This window comes from Strongylocentrotus purpuratus, unplaced genomic scaffold (genome assembly GCF_000002235.5).
Source record: "Strongylocentrotus purpuratus isolate Spur 01 unplaced genomic scaffold, Spur_5.0 spur5_scaffold_10, whole genome shotgun sequence".
NCBI classification, from domain to species: Eukaryota; Metazoa; Echinodermata; class Echinoidea; order Camarodonta; family Strongylocentrotidae; genus Strongylocentrotus; species Strongylocentrotus purpuratus.
Window position 1 is genome coordinate 8,867,387 of NW_022145595.1, and position 16,414 is coordinate 8,883,800.

The window sequence follows — 16,414 nt, forward strand, 5'->3', positions numbered from 1 at the left end:
CAAAGCTTTGGTGTAAAATGAGTAGGATATGTCGTACATTGAAACACTAAGATATACCTTAGCCACAAACTCTCACCAACGGGTCTGCTAATTCTTCCCTGAGGCTTGTAAATTAATTTGCATCCTTTTGTGGTCGTATAGACCCATGATATCGTTTCTCATTTGGCCAGATCTTTTACACCTTTTCGGAGCTCCCGGGAGGGTCTGGGATCTGGCGTGCCGTTCAACCCATCTTCGAAAGATGATCGGCTGCTTGCATGTCTGTGCGAGGTTTGGAATGAACGGCTGAGGATGATGACGGTGGTAGTGTGTTAAATAATAATAATAAGATGATGAATTTATCTGCAGAGAAGCAAGTCTTGTAGATGACGTTTTGAAAGTTGTAGTGAACACAGAGGGGCAGTTTTAACTCTGTTTTAACGTATAGCGTCCTTCTGGCTCTCTCCGCTAAAACTATTAAAAGCAGAATATCAAGAGTGTAGCATAGGTTTCGTAAACACGATCACAGGAGTTTCAAAAAAGAAATCAACCTTGGTCATTTTCAATGGTCTTGTCCATCACATTTTGAACTGTGCAATTATTACAATAACGTATTGGTATACGATCAGAACATGATTTTAACAGGTAGTACAACTGTACAATGGAGTAAATGAAGATGCCCTTAAAAGTTGATTTCTTAAGATTCTTTGGAATCACGTGCTTTGCTCTTTTTCAGCCAGTATTTTCACATTGCAGTCTAATTTTGTTGCACTAAGCCCATTGCATGTTATATTGTATTGTCTGCTGAGAGCCAGAAGGGCATTAAATCCCATCCTCTAACTCGGAGTTTATGACCCTCTTTCTATCAACAGACAGTATGCTTCAGGGAGGGTTTCACAAAGACTAAGATCGACTTTAAGTTGGACTTAACTATATCAGGCCATTCATGCCACTGGTTGCTCTCAACATTATGATCTTTAGATGAAAATTTCATTTAAAGGTAAAGACCAGTTATGGTCATGCGATTGCATTGTGAAAGAAACGTTGTGGAATCGATCAGAAAAGGTTGATCATCTAGCATCTAGCATCTGCAAGGTTCTGGAATCATCAAAATGATAAGAAATTTGGCCCATTCTTCGTAAAGTTACAAGCACTATACACAGAAAGATGTATATGGGACTACCCTATATCTCTCACAGACCATGAGAGAAACAAATTTACCAAATATATGAATTAGTAGGCGGTTTCCCGGCTAATTTTTTATCATCATGTATTAGTCAAAACATATTCTTTCACATGATTGGTAATGAGAGCTTCCATTTCATTTTTTGAAATTGGGGGCGTTTCCAATACTGGTCTTTACCTTTAATAATGAACTATCAAAAAATGTAAATTCTGTAGATATGTGACCAAGATTTGTACATCCCTTGAGAGACTGATGCAAGTAAACGATGAGCAGTGGCATGAATGGCCTGCCATAGTTAAGTCAAACTTAAAGTCGATCTTAGTCTTTGTGACCAGATTTCACAGAATTTCAGCAGACTGGTAGATTTTTTTACAATAAAGCATAGTCCACTCTGACACTGTCCGTTGAGAGGTAGAAGGACGTCACCTCATTTACCTCTACACAGAGTTAGCATCCATCTTGCTCTCAACAGACTAAAGGGCACTTGATTCTAAGCGCGCAGTGTTAACCAAAACCATACCCTTATCCCCGAAAAGTGTAGGAATACGAAGCCCTTGACCTGAAATAGGAAATGTCCCTGTGCTTCACAAGTTTGTGGTAATGTCATGTTACGTCGGCTTCATCTATGAAATTCCGTTTTTTCTTGGAATGCAATGTAATCTCCAAAATGAGTTCACACTACTTTTATATAGATTGCTTTCAAAAAGGGAAAATCTTCAAATTTGTGTGTGCTTGGCAGGCATCTGGTTCAATTGGGAATGGTTGAACTAGATTTTACTGGAAAAAAAGTGAAATGGTTATTAAAATTCATCAGATGAAATTTCCCTGAAACTCTCTAGTTAAAAACAGTTTCGTGAGATTTGCAGCTGAATTTTCCCTCAAAATATCTCTGATACACCCTTTTCTTACATTACTTTCAGCAAACATTTTTGTGCACATTTTTAATTCAGCAGGTGAAATTTCCTATAGAAATCTTTTAAATAGCACTTTACCGAGGTAATTTGAAACAATAATTTTCTGTGAATATGAAAACAGCAGCTGAAGTCTTCCATATAAACCCTTTACAATTACACTTTTCTGAGATAGCTACATGTAAGAATTTTGTGTAATACATTTTAAATTCAGATTCCCATCGGAATTCTCCCCCAAAAAAGATTTTCTAAGAATAACTTTAGTTAAGATTAACTTTAGTTAAGAATGAACTGTGTGTGAACACGCCCGTGTAGAGGGCAAGCACTGGTGGTTCCAGGACAAAGTCAAGTGTCCGAGATTTCCTTCGCTAAACTTGAGCCTGAAATCCAAGAAGACAGTGGGATACTCCTTGGAGTAATTCAATAATAATGAATTGGAAAAACCCAATGACACTTTATATGTCTTTAATGCAATTATTAAAGATAGGTCCACCAGTAAGTTTAGAACATAAAGGAAGATATTATACAAGGGGGGGGGGGGAATTGGATGAAGAATTGGAAAAACAGAGAGATACTTAAAGGGCAAGTACACTCCAAAAATAACTTACTTTCAATAGAAGCAGAACAATCAGACAAACCAATCAAAAAAAGGTTGAGCAAAATTGGATAACTACAAAAGTTATGAATTTTCAATGACATGAAAAGCTTTACAAATCACAAGAAAAATTGGCAAGTCACTGATTTTTCTGCTTCTCTTGAAAGTAAGTTGTTTTTGGAGTGGACCCTTTAAATTTTGGGTTCACCCTTAATTGAGAACATAAGGGATGATATGAAGATTACTTTCAACAGACAATATATTCTCCATCACAAAACACAAAATGTTACGATCAAAATAACGATGGCAAATTGTCTGATTTTATATCGTTGTCTTGCTGCAATTTTGCTCCATACATGAACAGTCGTCGTACTCTGGCATTAACAAATGCATTATGGGCAAGAGAGCTCGGAAGCAGACGTCACCATCATGCATTTTTAAGGGAAGTGGAGCAAAGAAAAGGTGTTTGTGACGGTGACATTTTCCCCCGACAATTCTACTATTGCCTTCTAAGGGACCCCAGAAATACAACATAAGATATTCAAAGCAAGCATTCAGTACTTAGAAAGTGTGCCGTGCATACACAAGTGTGGGGAAAAACAACATGGGTTTAGTTGTGAATACTTTCTCAAAAAATGTTGTTGAATCAATGTACTGCATTTGTCATAAGTATTTGCAAGAGGTTAGACTGATGCTTCAACAGATATATATTGTGGAGTGTAGATCAGAATATTATTATGATTTTTAAATTCGACAAAAGCATAATAGCGTAGGATGATTTCTAATGATAGCTATTTGATTTGTTTTTATTACTTTGTATGACAGTAGAAAAATAGTAAGTATTTATATTGGGTAGCAACATAAAGACTTTAATTTGATATATGACTTCACAAACTATATGAACATATAGTTATAACCACACATGTGAAAGAGATAGGTATTTTTTGTTGGGGGGGGGGGAGACTTTTAGACAAAGATCTCTTCATTCCTTACCCATAGAATCAAATATCTTCTATAATCATATTTTGCAAATCATTTTTTTGTTAAACTTAATTTCACAAAATGCTATTCCAAGAAGTATCTTTAATTTCTCTCGTTAAACATTCTGAAATCACAGGAACCTCACTCTTTTTTTGTTTGGGGGGGGGGGGGGGGGTGAATATCCGGCAAAATTGACAATCATAAGGGATAGTTGTTTCAGATTATCCCCATTATTATATGCACGAAACTGGATCCCGAAACCTTTACAAACTACTGCCACGCACAATCATCAACCAGGGGGTACCAAAATAGCAGTTGTTCGAAACAAACAAGCGTTTGGAGAGATCAAAAACCCAGATTTTGATCGGAGCTGGTGATTCATACTCCCGACAAAAGGCACTGATCCTATAAAACAGTGCTGCCCTCTTTGATATTAACCCATCCGTCATTCGGAGAGGGTTGGGGACTGAGAGGCACAGGTGCGGGGGTGCCAAAACTGACCATGGACCTACACTGACCATGTAGTGCTTCAACGTCCTTCGGCTGCGGCCATGTAATAGTTTTTGACGATGCCATTGTGATATCCCTGCCCCAAAGGATTATAAGGAATTATGCGCTAATCATTTCTGTCCTATCAGCCTATTATTGTGGAAATTGGTCTTGTATCACAGACTTTTTATGATCTAATTGTCTGAACTGAATTAATGAAAATTATTCAATTATGATAAACTTCCTAGAGTGTAAATATAAAACTTAGTAAGAGCATTAGAGCATATGATAGGAATGTGCATTTATAAAAGATGTGTTTCTATAAAGCTTGATATGAAAGGGGAAAAAGTACAACGACATATTTCAGATTGAAATGTGGCTAACACCCTAGACTACTTACTTTGAGTTTGAGCATTGCTGTTTCGCTGTCAAATCTAAAATGTACATGTATGTTTCCCCCGTGTTTGAGGGAGGAATAAACGTGAATAAAGTATTGAGTGACTAACGAGGAATCAGTAGTGTAACATATCTTCACATTAAGTTTTAGTACTCGAGGTGGATGCTTTTGATGTAGGGATTATGGCTTCAGGTAGGATATTTTGTTTCTCCTTTTTTCTTCTCGGAATAATCTTTCAGATCAAATATTTTCGTTCTCATCCAGACTATCTTTTAAATCAAATATTGTAGGGTTGCTAGTCTTATTGCAAGATGTGACCTGGTTACATTCTTTTGAGATATGGGACATGAAGTCGAGATGTGTTGGATAAGGGTATATTTTGTGCTTAATGAACTTCATATCATTTGCACAGTTTTATGTACCCGGTATGTGCTTGCTATTGCATGAACATGTTAATTCCAAGAGGATTTGCCTATCATGTTTTGGGACATTTGTGTGCATGTGATATGCTATTGAAATTATTCTTATTTTTACATCATTGGTAGGGGGAGTTATCTAAGATTAAAGCAATGCAATTGCTTTCTTGAAATAAATTGATGTCATGAAAAACTACAAATCCAATTCAAATTGATCTTTTCTCAATAATTGGGAAGTATTTTATAGCCATGTTTTACCAATGTAATTTTAATACAGGTACTTGAAGGGAAATGAAAGTATGTCACTTTTATTACTTTGTTTAATTTGGCATACTTGATGCTGCTCGTTTGGAAAGCTGTATGTGGAGGATATAATGATAATAATAATAAATATGAGATTTATAAGCGGCAAATCCACTTGAAATTAATTGCTTAAGGCACAAGGTATTCCAGCAATAATTGAGGATATGAGGTAAAACCTTTCTTGTTCCGTGCAGACGATATGATTTTGAGAAAGTATTCCAGCAATAATTGCTTTTCCTTGGTTTAGATGGTTTAGATACTTAAATTTTTGAGAATGCATGCTGTTTGGTGTACGTGTAACCCTCGTCCTCTTGTGTACCCCCTCAATGTTTGATGTTCAATGTTGTATCCGAAGGCACCTAAAATAGACACTGCACGATACCTGTGCAAAGTATAACTTTGTCTCTTATCAAACATCACCTTGGCAATTATTTTGTGATTCTCTGTGTATACTCCAGACATCGACCGTCGGCAAATATACAGCCACTGGAGCGATCGCTGAATCGAACATTTGCGCCGAGTCAAGTGGCATTTCATAGAGGCGGTGGTTGATGCGGCGTGAAGAAGGAAGAAGGTCGAGAAATGAGGACACGGGATTAAACGGAGGGAGTGATAGAGAAAGGGATACAGACTGAAGGATAGGAGGGGGAGTAATAATCCAATGAACATTGCTAAATGAGCCTCGTATAGTCCCAATTTCATTTCCAAGCTTGCTCATGACGAGCTATACAAGATATTAGAGACCCTCTGTTAATTGTTCAAACAGCTTGTGACCATCGCTGCGTTGAGCATAAGAGCGAGGGGGAGGGAGAAGGAACCCCACTGCTAATTTTCTCATCAGTGTTAAATGCTCCGTGGACGGTGAAGCATATTAACCGCCCACCTACGTGGGTATTATGTAACGAGTGGAGGGGGTCCACCGTGCATCTCGTCGTTACCCCGCAGACCCTCCATGGCAGGCTCCCGCCGGAGCTAATTATGTCTGATGCGAGGAAGAATCTTGTTGAAGCACGCTAGACAATCATCCACCGAGCTACTGTAGATTGGGTTGGGATTCATTCATTATTTGCTGAGCTATCTCTGACTGGTGTGCCTCGCTCACTGATTGCTCCTGGAATTAACCTGCCCTTCTTCTCCCAACCAGTTTACATTTCCCTGCACCGACACGCTGCTGCAGGTGAACCGCTTCGTCTTACATTCCCACCATCTTCGAAGAAACGCAGTCTTCAGCCTGGCTAAGAGAGATGACGTCATGGATAACATCAACGATCTCTAACTCTCTCCCATCATTTTTGTGATTCGGCAGGTGTAAGGGGGGAATAGAGAACAATTCTTCATGCCATAAAACCACTCAGGAAATGGAGACTTGATTACATGCGACTTGCTGGATGTAATTTTTCATCTGACGGGGCAATCAGTGAAAGCTCGACTTGAACCCGAGCACTTCCATCCATTCTCTTTCGTCATCGGGGCAGACACATGGAAAATAAATTTCATCTCGGCCAAGTGTGATGTCTGGAAACTCTGCATGTGTGTACTTCGAGCAGGATTGATTATGATAAGGTTGGAAAAAGACACGGTACATTGAAGACAGATAAAAAAAGGGAGGAAATGTACTCTGGTCGGAATGACCTTCAGGTAATGTTTTGACTTTGAGAATGTTATGGAAGGGAATCGATTGGCCTCCGTAACTCGGGGAGATGTTCAACGTCAGCAGACTTCAATAAGTAATCAATTTTTCTCACCTAATTTCTAAGTTGCTCCGCCGCCGTCTGAATTGTGTACGGAAGGGACAAATGTTTTCCGCGACTTTGGAAAGTGATCAATTTGTCGCCTGATGTTTTGCATCAGAAACAGATGAGCATTTTTTCATCTTGCCTGCAAAATGTTAACTTGTTTTTCCAATCAGAAGGCCAATAAAAACAGCAGATAGATTGAAGTGACGATAACAGCCAAGGGAATAAGCGGTGGCAATAGAAATGATTGCAGCAGGAACTTGTCACTTCAAATGAGGCCCCTTCTTCTTTAAATTGAAATGACAGTTAGGGGATTGGTGCGAATGTCCGAGTGCTATTTGTGGAACAAAAGCAATTTTACTTCATCTTGCTTCGTCGTCGAATTCAGAAAGGGAGAGAGGGGGGTTTCAGCCTTCCAGGAGATTTGTTTGATCCCAAGCTTTATTACCTCAGACTTGACGATGGTGGGTTAACAGTGGAAGAGTCGTAATGAAGTTCAATTTGAAGATGTATACAGATGTCTTCGTCGAGGAACCACAAGGCTGTGATTGCCTCAGGGGAGAAGCTATTTAGGGCATTGTGATTCGCTCAGCTGTATTGTTGCAGCTAATAGATAAATGACATTGATGCCATTAATAATAAAGTGTATTCGGGTCGCCAAAGTTGATATGATTTTACCTCTAATGAAGTTATATTCATTCCATGCGAGGTATATGTGACTGATTCTATGCATTGCTTATGGAGCTAATCAAGGAGCAATTTTCAGCTACGTCTGCCTAATTCTAAAGATATCCTGAAGCCACAATAGATGGTAACATTGTGAAAATGGCTTTTGAGAACAGTACGCTGGTTTACCAGCGCAGAGCAGACATGTTCGATTCAGAATCAGACCAGCTGTCTTCGAGCGGTGAGAGCTCCCCTCGAGAGGGCATCGGAAAATCTATTGTGATTCCAAATTTTGGAGCCGTCCAGCATAACCCCAACAAACGAATCCCGCTCATGGGCACCTGGAGGCTACATGAGAGCGTACATATTAACAGAAGTCGGCAGAATTCAGACAGGTCGTCCGGCGTCGATTCCGATGCTGATTTTGTCTTCCGTCATAAAAGTAACGGTGTCAACGCAAGGTATTCGGCCGTGAGGCGACTTCCCGTGAATGGTCACTGCGAAGGTGATTGCGAAAGGGACAGGAATGGTGTCCGTTATCATACGGCTGCTCCTGAGCCAAGGAAAGAGCATCTCAATAGTCACTGTGGATCAGACTTGAGGAAATTTGATGTGAACGGCGCTCCAGTTAGACCGGACCTTCATGTCACAAACGGACATCGCAAGGAATACAGCATTCTGAATGGAAATAATGTGTATATCAATGCAACCACTACAGTAGGTGAATGGTTACAAAATGGCCATTTTGACATTGGCAGCAGGAATGGTCAAAAGTCTGGTGTAGGAAACACTAAAAAGAACCCTACACTGTCAGTCAACAACAACGTAATAAAGGAAGACTTCAGTACCAATGGCAAAGTGAACTTTAACCAAGAAATTGATGAGAACAGCCCCATTTTCATCCAAGGTTTGAAATTGGATGAGAATTTGAACGCAGGGATCGCATCGTTGTTGTATTCAAACACCCCCTCCTTGACGTTTTGCCAAAGGAAGAGACTTAATTTCATGAAACTTTGTCTTCGGCGGAATCAACCGTTCTACTTTCTGGAGATGGCAGGAGAGAATGACAAGGTTCCAAGTAGGTATACCTCATGGTCGTTGGTGTTGTTGTCTCTGTGTTCAAAGTCAAACCTGTCTTTAATAGTGGCCACCTCTCTATTATGGCCATCCGTCTAAAGTGGCTATGTATTTCATTTCCCTTTAGGAAGAAGTTTGTGTTTTAGAACCTGTCTATGAAGGCCACCTGTCTACGGTGGACTATTTATTTGTTTTCCTTTTGGAGGCCTGAAAAAGGCCCTCAATGGAAAGGTTTGATCGAACTTGTTTTGCAAAATACACCTTTGCTGAGGAGTATATGATACATCATTCTTAAAAAAAAACATTGAAAGATTTAGTTAGAGTCATATTAAATAGAAAAGAAGCAGACACCTATTGTATTGCATTAATTAAGATGAATGATTGTGCAGAGACATTGTCTGACAGACTTTGGGCTCATTATTATTATCATCATCGTTATCATTAAGTCCTAATGAATAATAAGCTAATATAATTAATTAAAGAATAGGTCTGACAAGCATATGAAAGATATTTAGACCAGAATGAAATATATGGTATTCCTCTCCTTTCAAATGCTGTTTGCTCTTCCACATTCGTACGTAACTAAAGAATAAGGGAGATCTTTTCTTAAGTATTCAATTACAAGAAGGCTATACCTCATCCTCTCTTTCCCCTAATGCATCATCAAATTCATCAAAAATTGAAGAAAAAAAAGGGATACTCTTGCACATGATATTATAACCATCAAAAACCTAATACACGGTCTGGTCTGCATGCTTATAAGCTGATGATCATCATCGTCATCTTGATTACCTGCCATGAAAGCCTCAACTGTGATAGGGGATTGCATGGCTCTAAACGGGATTAGCATTTTATGTTTTGCATACTCATTAGTCACTCTCTCCTAAAATCAATCGATGAGTGCACACCTAGACTTCCTCTCAGTCAAAACAGGTTTTTTTTTTAAATGGGGGTATTTAAGATGTGTGCTTGATTTAGACTACTGGTACACATCTAATTTTAATCAGCATTTAGAAGGGCAAAAGGGTCTCATTGTTCTCAAAATGTTGTATTTTCTCTTTTGAAATTGCTGCATTCAACATTTTTAGTTAGAATTAATCTTGTGAGAATGATAATTTAACTATTTTGAAAATATTGTCATTCATTTGCCTTTTAAAAATGGTGATTTGTCTGCTAATTTTAGAGTGTATCAGATATGTTATAGGTATTTTGTATATGATTATAATACTTTTGCTTTTCATTAGACACATTCATGTATGAGATAATAAAATAAAAAGGAATATCATTGTTGGAGACTAACATTGAATCACATTATATGTGCCACCCTCAAACTGTTACTCAGCAAACCACAGATACATACTGCGAACTTTGAAGGAAGTGAGACGTGGAGAAATTAGTGAAGTGTCTTTGATATAGATAAAAACATGCACACGTCAGTGAAATATTGTCTGTTTAGAGCCAAAGGGTGTTCCCACATGTTTCTTTTTACATGGAATTAACGCCCTTCTGGCTCTCAACAGACGATGTGTCATCTAGGGGGTGTTTCACAAAAATCCTTAGTTGAACTTATCTCTAAGTTGGACTTAACAATTATGGAATGCATTTAGCATCTATGAAAATATTTTGTAAAAGTTATTTTAAAAGGCATAAAATGTTGATACAAATCATTTATATTTTCTATTATCAAGGAGATTTTATGTTCTTGATGTGGAATTTATAAAAAAAAGTCTAAAATACTTGAATCTTCGCTTTTGAATATATTTTATTTTAAGGCTACAAATGGCTCTCCATAATTTTAAAGTCCAACTTAGAGGTTCGACTTAGGATCTTTGTGAAACACCCCTAGTTCTCATACAAATATATCAAGGTTTGCAATTTAATCACCACCAAAGTCCTTTGGTAACACATTAGTCTACACTTGCTACTCTCAACCCAGGTGATCATGAACCTTGCAGGAAGAAATGCCTCGCATGCTTGAATGCTTTGTTATGGCCTAAAGCAGATGGAATAATAGTATTCGATCCAAGACCATGTTGCTAATTTATCAAAACAATGATATTTTGATGATAGATTTTAATGATTGATTTAATCTGTATGAAGTTGATGCCCTTTGAACTTTCAGCAGATGAATAATTATTGTTCAAGATAATTACACAGAGAGGCAGTCAATTATATTTTAATTGAAAACAAAACGTAGCAATCTGTCATTCTGTCTGGGGTGCATTGCATAAATGAGAAAAAAGAAATTCGATATTGAAAAATATTTAATATGATGTGCTGAGCTTATCATTGGGCGTTGTTGTTTAATGGTGATCAAAAACAAAATGTAGCAATCTGTCATTCTTTTTGAGGTGCATAGCATAAAGGAGAAAAAAGACATTTGATATTGAAAATGTTTAATATGATGTACTGAGCTGAGCATATTATTGGGCATTGTTGTCTAATAATTGGTGATCAGTGATGTGTTTGCATGCATGTCTGCTTATTCATTAGTGGCTAATACTCATGGATTTGCCATAGGAGTTGTAATGTGACTGCTTCATGTCGTCCTTGATTAGTGAGAGAGAGAGAGAGAGAGAGAGTAGGAAGAGAGAGAGAGAGAGAGAGAGAGGAGGGTGTGGGAAGAGAAATAGAGAGGAATGGTGAGGAAGAGAGACAGATAGAGAGAGATAGAGAGAGAGAGAGAGAGAGAGAAGGGGGTTAAAGAGGGGAAAAGGATGGGAGAGAGAAATAGAGATGAGAGGGAGAGTGATACAGACAGGAGAGAGAAGGGAGAGAGATGGAGAAATAAATAGTGAGGGGGAGAGGAAGCAGAGAGAGAGACAGGGAATACATGTAGAGAGAGAGAGAAAGAGAGAGAGAGAAAAAAAATTGAGACAAAAGAAAGAGAGAGAAGGGAGTGGGGAGAGAGAGACAAATAGAGAGAGGGATCAAAGAGGAAAATGGACAGAGGATGGGAGAGAGAAATAGAGATGAGAGGCAGAGATAAAGGACAGAAGAGAGAGGGGAGAGAGATGTAGAAATAAATAGTGGGTGGGTGAGAAAGCGGGGAGAGAGGGAGAGACGGGGAATACATGTAGAGAGGGACAGAAAGAGAGGGAGAAAAGAGATAGAAAGAGTGAGAGAAAGAGAGAGAGAGATGGATGCGGGAGCTATTAAGGCAATAAGCAATTCGAGCTGGTACGAAGCTTGGGTGTGTACTCGTGCATATGACAGAATTATATTGCAACGTCAGGCTGCAGGGGGTAGACTTATTAAACAGTAACATTGTACGATGTTGCTAAGGAGATGTAGCTTCATCTAGTTTACTCAATAGGCCTGTCCTCATCAGCTCGAGTTGGCCAAATAGCCCGCTTTTTCTGATACAGGAAATTAGCCCGAAGTTACAAATCCGTCTTCATCAGCTCGAAACTCAAGCTCGAGAAATTTGCTCAATGTGCGCTCATCGTGTGAGTCTTCGTGCTGGTGAAGACGGACTGGACAAATAGCGTGGGCTATTTTGCAAACTAGTCCAAGATATCTTGTGAAGATTTCCCAAGCATCAAGCTTGCTATTTGGGTCTTCACCTGCCAAATAGCCCGATATTTCGTGATCGGACTAGTTTCCCAAACCAGAAAGAGCGGGCTAATTACCCAACCCGAGCTGATGAAGACAGGCCTAATGTTTTTCTTCCGTCATCTTTTTACATGGATTCTCATTTGCCCTGTTCTTCTAGTCCATCTGCCTCTTATATACTACTTCTAATCGTGATATCTTCTCCTAACTCACCTTTCTACCTTTTTATTTTTTTGTCTCCACATTTGTAGTATCATCACATTTCCTTACCCCTCTCCTATCACATGTTATCTTCTTTTTTTGATTTGGTCTCTACTTGCTGCATGTATCTATGTTATCCTTGCTGAAAGACAGCATTCTGAAATCTAAACAAAGTCTCCTTTTCTCTCTTCCCTCTGATGCAGGTCCTAGGATGTTGATGCCACGTCCAAACTCTGCCTTCATCCAGAGGATGATCCCTGGCACAGGCTCCAAGGAACATGGTGTCTCCGTCCAAAGCAGTCTCGACAGTGACAATGAGGAACTCGTCTTCAACAAACAGGGTGTCAACATGGGTCCTTCGGACCAGTCCTTGTCCGAGAGGGGTGTGGCCGACAGGGGAGTCCCCCATCGAGACTACCGGAAGCTGCAGTCAAAGTGCCATGATACCATGCTCAAGCTGGAGACCCTGAAGCGACAGAACGAAGAGACACTGAAGATGTGTGACCAGTCGAGAAAAGATGCTGACTACTACTGCAAGCAGCACCGGACAGCTATGAGCAATGGAGATCAACTGCGGGGGAAGCTTCAGGGGCTTCAGCAGGAGTATGCCGAGCTGATGTCCGAGCGAACCCAAGTGCAACAGGAAATCAATGATCTAAGACAGAGATATGACGACGATGCCAAAGAGTTGAATGAACTCAGAGTCCAGAGTCGGGAGTTTGTGAGTGTGATGGGACAACCGGATGTGAAGAGAATGTACGACATGGCTATGGATAGGTATGAGACCTTGAAACATGAGTATGACAGTCTTCAGAAGCGATATACTGATGTCAAGAGCTCTCATGGATCAGGTGTGAACAAGATTGAAAGGTTGCAGGAAGATAAGAGCCAGTTACAGGTTCAGATGGAAACGGCTGTGAAGGAGCGGAATGCACTGAAACAGCAGTGCACAGGTGCAATAAGGGAGTATGAGAAAGCTCGTCGGGAGATGGAGGAACTCCGGAAGCAGGAGTTCAAAGCCCAGCAGGAAAACAGGCTCCTGAAACAAGCCATCAAAAAGACACAGATAGAACGTGATCAGGCCGTACGGGAGCACCGTCTGGTCATGAGCGAGCGCGACGAAGTCCACAAGGAGATTGAAAAGCTCCAGGACGAAGCGCAGCACGAATCTGCCAAGCGAAGGACCGCCGAAGAAAAACTTGCCACCATGCAGAACGACTACAGCCACCTGCATCAGAAGCTCGTTGACACGTTGCGCGAGCAGGACCAGTCGGAAAAGAAGATCAGCGACCTGTCGGAACGCTACCGGGTCATGATCAACAACACGATGATGGCTAAGAAGGAACGCGAGGGTATCCTTCATGAACTCAGAAAGTATGAAGAGGAGCTTCAGGTAGCGCGTCATGAGCGGAAGGAAGCGTTGGACCAGCTGGAAGAGGTCAACCAGGAGAGGTACAAGGCCAGACAGGAGCAGGAGATGACCAACCATGAGTACAAAGAAGTCAACAAGGAAGTGGAGTCTTTGAGAAGGAAGGTGGATTCCTTGACCAGAGAACATAAGGAATCAGTACAGGTAAGAGCATAATTTCCTACAACTTGTCATTTGCAGTGAAATGTTTAATGCTAATATTCTTCTTCCCTTGGAATCTCAAAGTATGATCGGTACGTTCCTTTTAATCATTGGCTACGGGAAACCAGGTTGTTCCTATACTCAGCCTATGGGAATGAGATAACTCTGTAATAAAATGGTAAAATGTAGACATTTCATTTTGGAAACTGTTTGTATTTAGAGTGAATTAAATTGAAAAGGACATTTGTATACATGATAAAATTGTTTTCCAGTACACACAAAAAAGAGCTTTTGATATCGAATCAAGCTTCCTTGCTTATGATAGTTGGCCTCTGCATTTATCTTGATTATTTTTACTTACCTCCATACTTTCAAGCTTTCAATTATGCATTTTTTTAAATATTTTATTTTGTGTGTATTAAGTTGTCACTCTTGATGTAAATTAATTATATTATATACTATTATTGTTAAGGCTGCGACGGGTAGTCGAATGCTCGAGTACCCGCACGGTTGACAACTACTCGGGTACGATTTCTTGTACCCGAATATTCGGCCGCAAAAAAAAAAAAATTAAAAAAAAAAAAAAAAAAAAAAAAAAAAATGTCCAGGCCCACGCTCACCCTTGCCAGGGAGAGCAGCGTCCGCTGGCATGGTACCGTCGGTAAAAATGTTTCCCAACTCAAGCACTGTCAAACTCACCTTTCAGAAACTGGGACCAAATGTCCAGATTTCTGTTTGGACTTGGAGGAAAATGGATTATTCTGCCATCTTTGGTTTTTAAAACAGCATTGTTTACTGTTATTATTCTTATTAAATCGGCGCCTTCAACTGCAACTCAAAGTAAAGTTGCATGCGTTTTCAGTGAGCTGCGCGAGGGACCTGAGAAACTGCCGGTGGTATGGTAGTGGCAAAAAAAGAAAAAAGGAAAAAAATCCAAAAATCAAAAAATTAAAAAAAAATCAAAAAAAATCAAAAAAATTCAAAAAATTCAAAAAAAAATCCAAAAAATTATAAAAAAACATGGCGTCCGAATATTCGAGTATTCGCCTGTGAGCCTGGGAGTGTACTCGGGTACCTCATTACACTGTTGTGCACAGCCCTAATTATTGTTATTTGAATGTACAGTCAATCCTGTCAAGCTCTCTAGATACGAACTTCGTATCTGCAGCCTGCTTTGAGGGGCGTATATGAATCGCGACTTCGTATCAATCCAAACATTGTATAAACAATGTTCACACAGGGAAAATTTTCTTTAAAGATGTTTAAAACTGTTGAGTTAAACATCTTTAAACTAATCAGCTCTAGATACGATGAATTTTAGCTGTGTGTGAAAAGGCTGTCGGTAACATTGCCTGAGCAGATTCTGAAACAAAATCCTGGATTTAGCTCATGCTGCAATAGTAATAATAAACCCTTAGTTCAGTCATGAATTTCATGACTTTTACAAGCCGATCGCCTGTCTGATTATCAGGATATTTATGATGGGAAATTCATTTTAAAAAATTTGTTTAAAAAAACAGTTTTTATAACACAACAGTCTTTTGGGGGAAAATGAGTATGGTAAAACTGGTCACTCAAAGATTTTTTTAAAAATTTGTTTAAAAAAACAGTTTTTATACACAACAGTCTTTTGGGGGAAAATGAGTATGGTAAAACTGGTCACTCAAAGATTTTACTTTGTTGAAGCACTTCATGATCATTTCGAAGTGCAATTTTTTTAGGGCTTCAATATTACACCTTATCATAGACACTGATAACACATAGGGCCATGCATCTCAGATTTAACATTGTTAAACGATGCCTTTAATGTTGATTTATGCGACATTGCCATCATTGCTAGATAAGCTGACTTTTCTTGCAATAAAATCTCTCTGTTTTCCAGGAGTCCGAGAATGCCAAGAGGTTACGAGATTGGGCTTTCATGGAGAGAGACAAGATTGTGGCAGAGAGGGAGAGCATACGCGCCCTCTGCGACAAACTCCGCCGGGAGCGGGACCGTGCAGTCAGTAACTACGCAGAAGCGCTGCGCAAGACGGACGATGTCGAGCGCAAGAAGAACGAGGTCACAAAAGAACTCAACGAGGTCAAGTAAGTAATATATTTGAGATCAGGGGGTGTTTCACAAAAAACAGTCAGACACAACTTCGGAAAAGCGAGTATAAGCAAAATCTTGGAAAACAGCAAATGACGCTTGTTGAATTTAGAGCCCTCTACTGTCAATGCGAGGCAGTGTGTACAATTCAAAGGCATGGGGACAATTTTTTTCTTAGACAACCTCTGGTTTATATCAATTTTTGGAAAAATAATGCTTTGGGTCAAACATCTTCAAAAAACCATGAAGGATTAGTCATG

General features: G+C 39.5%; 1 protein-coding gene across 2 annotated transcripts in view; it reads left to right on the forward strand.

Annotated features, from left to right (window-relative positions):
- Nucleotides 1-4,928: 4,928 nt before the first annotated feature.
- Nucleotides 4,929-16,414, forward strand: part of LOC100891173 (disks large homolog 5) — a 39,408-nt gene continuing 27,922 nt past the window's right edge. Inside the window, exons 1-3 of one of the 2 annotated variants that reach the window (XM_030979393.1) lie at nt 4,929-8,737; nt 12,696-14,065; nt 15,945-16,150. In XM_030979393.1, the coding sequence (XP_030835253.1) occupies nt 7,819-8,737; nt 12,696-14,065; nt 15,945-16,150 (2,495 nt within the window). In that variant the 5' untranslated portion in view covers nt 4,929-7,818. The remainder of the gene's footprint in view (nt 8,738-12,695; nt 14,066-15,944; nt 16,151-16,414) is intronic. The other variant, XM_030979392.1, reaches the window with a different exon arrangement.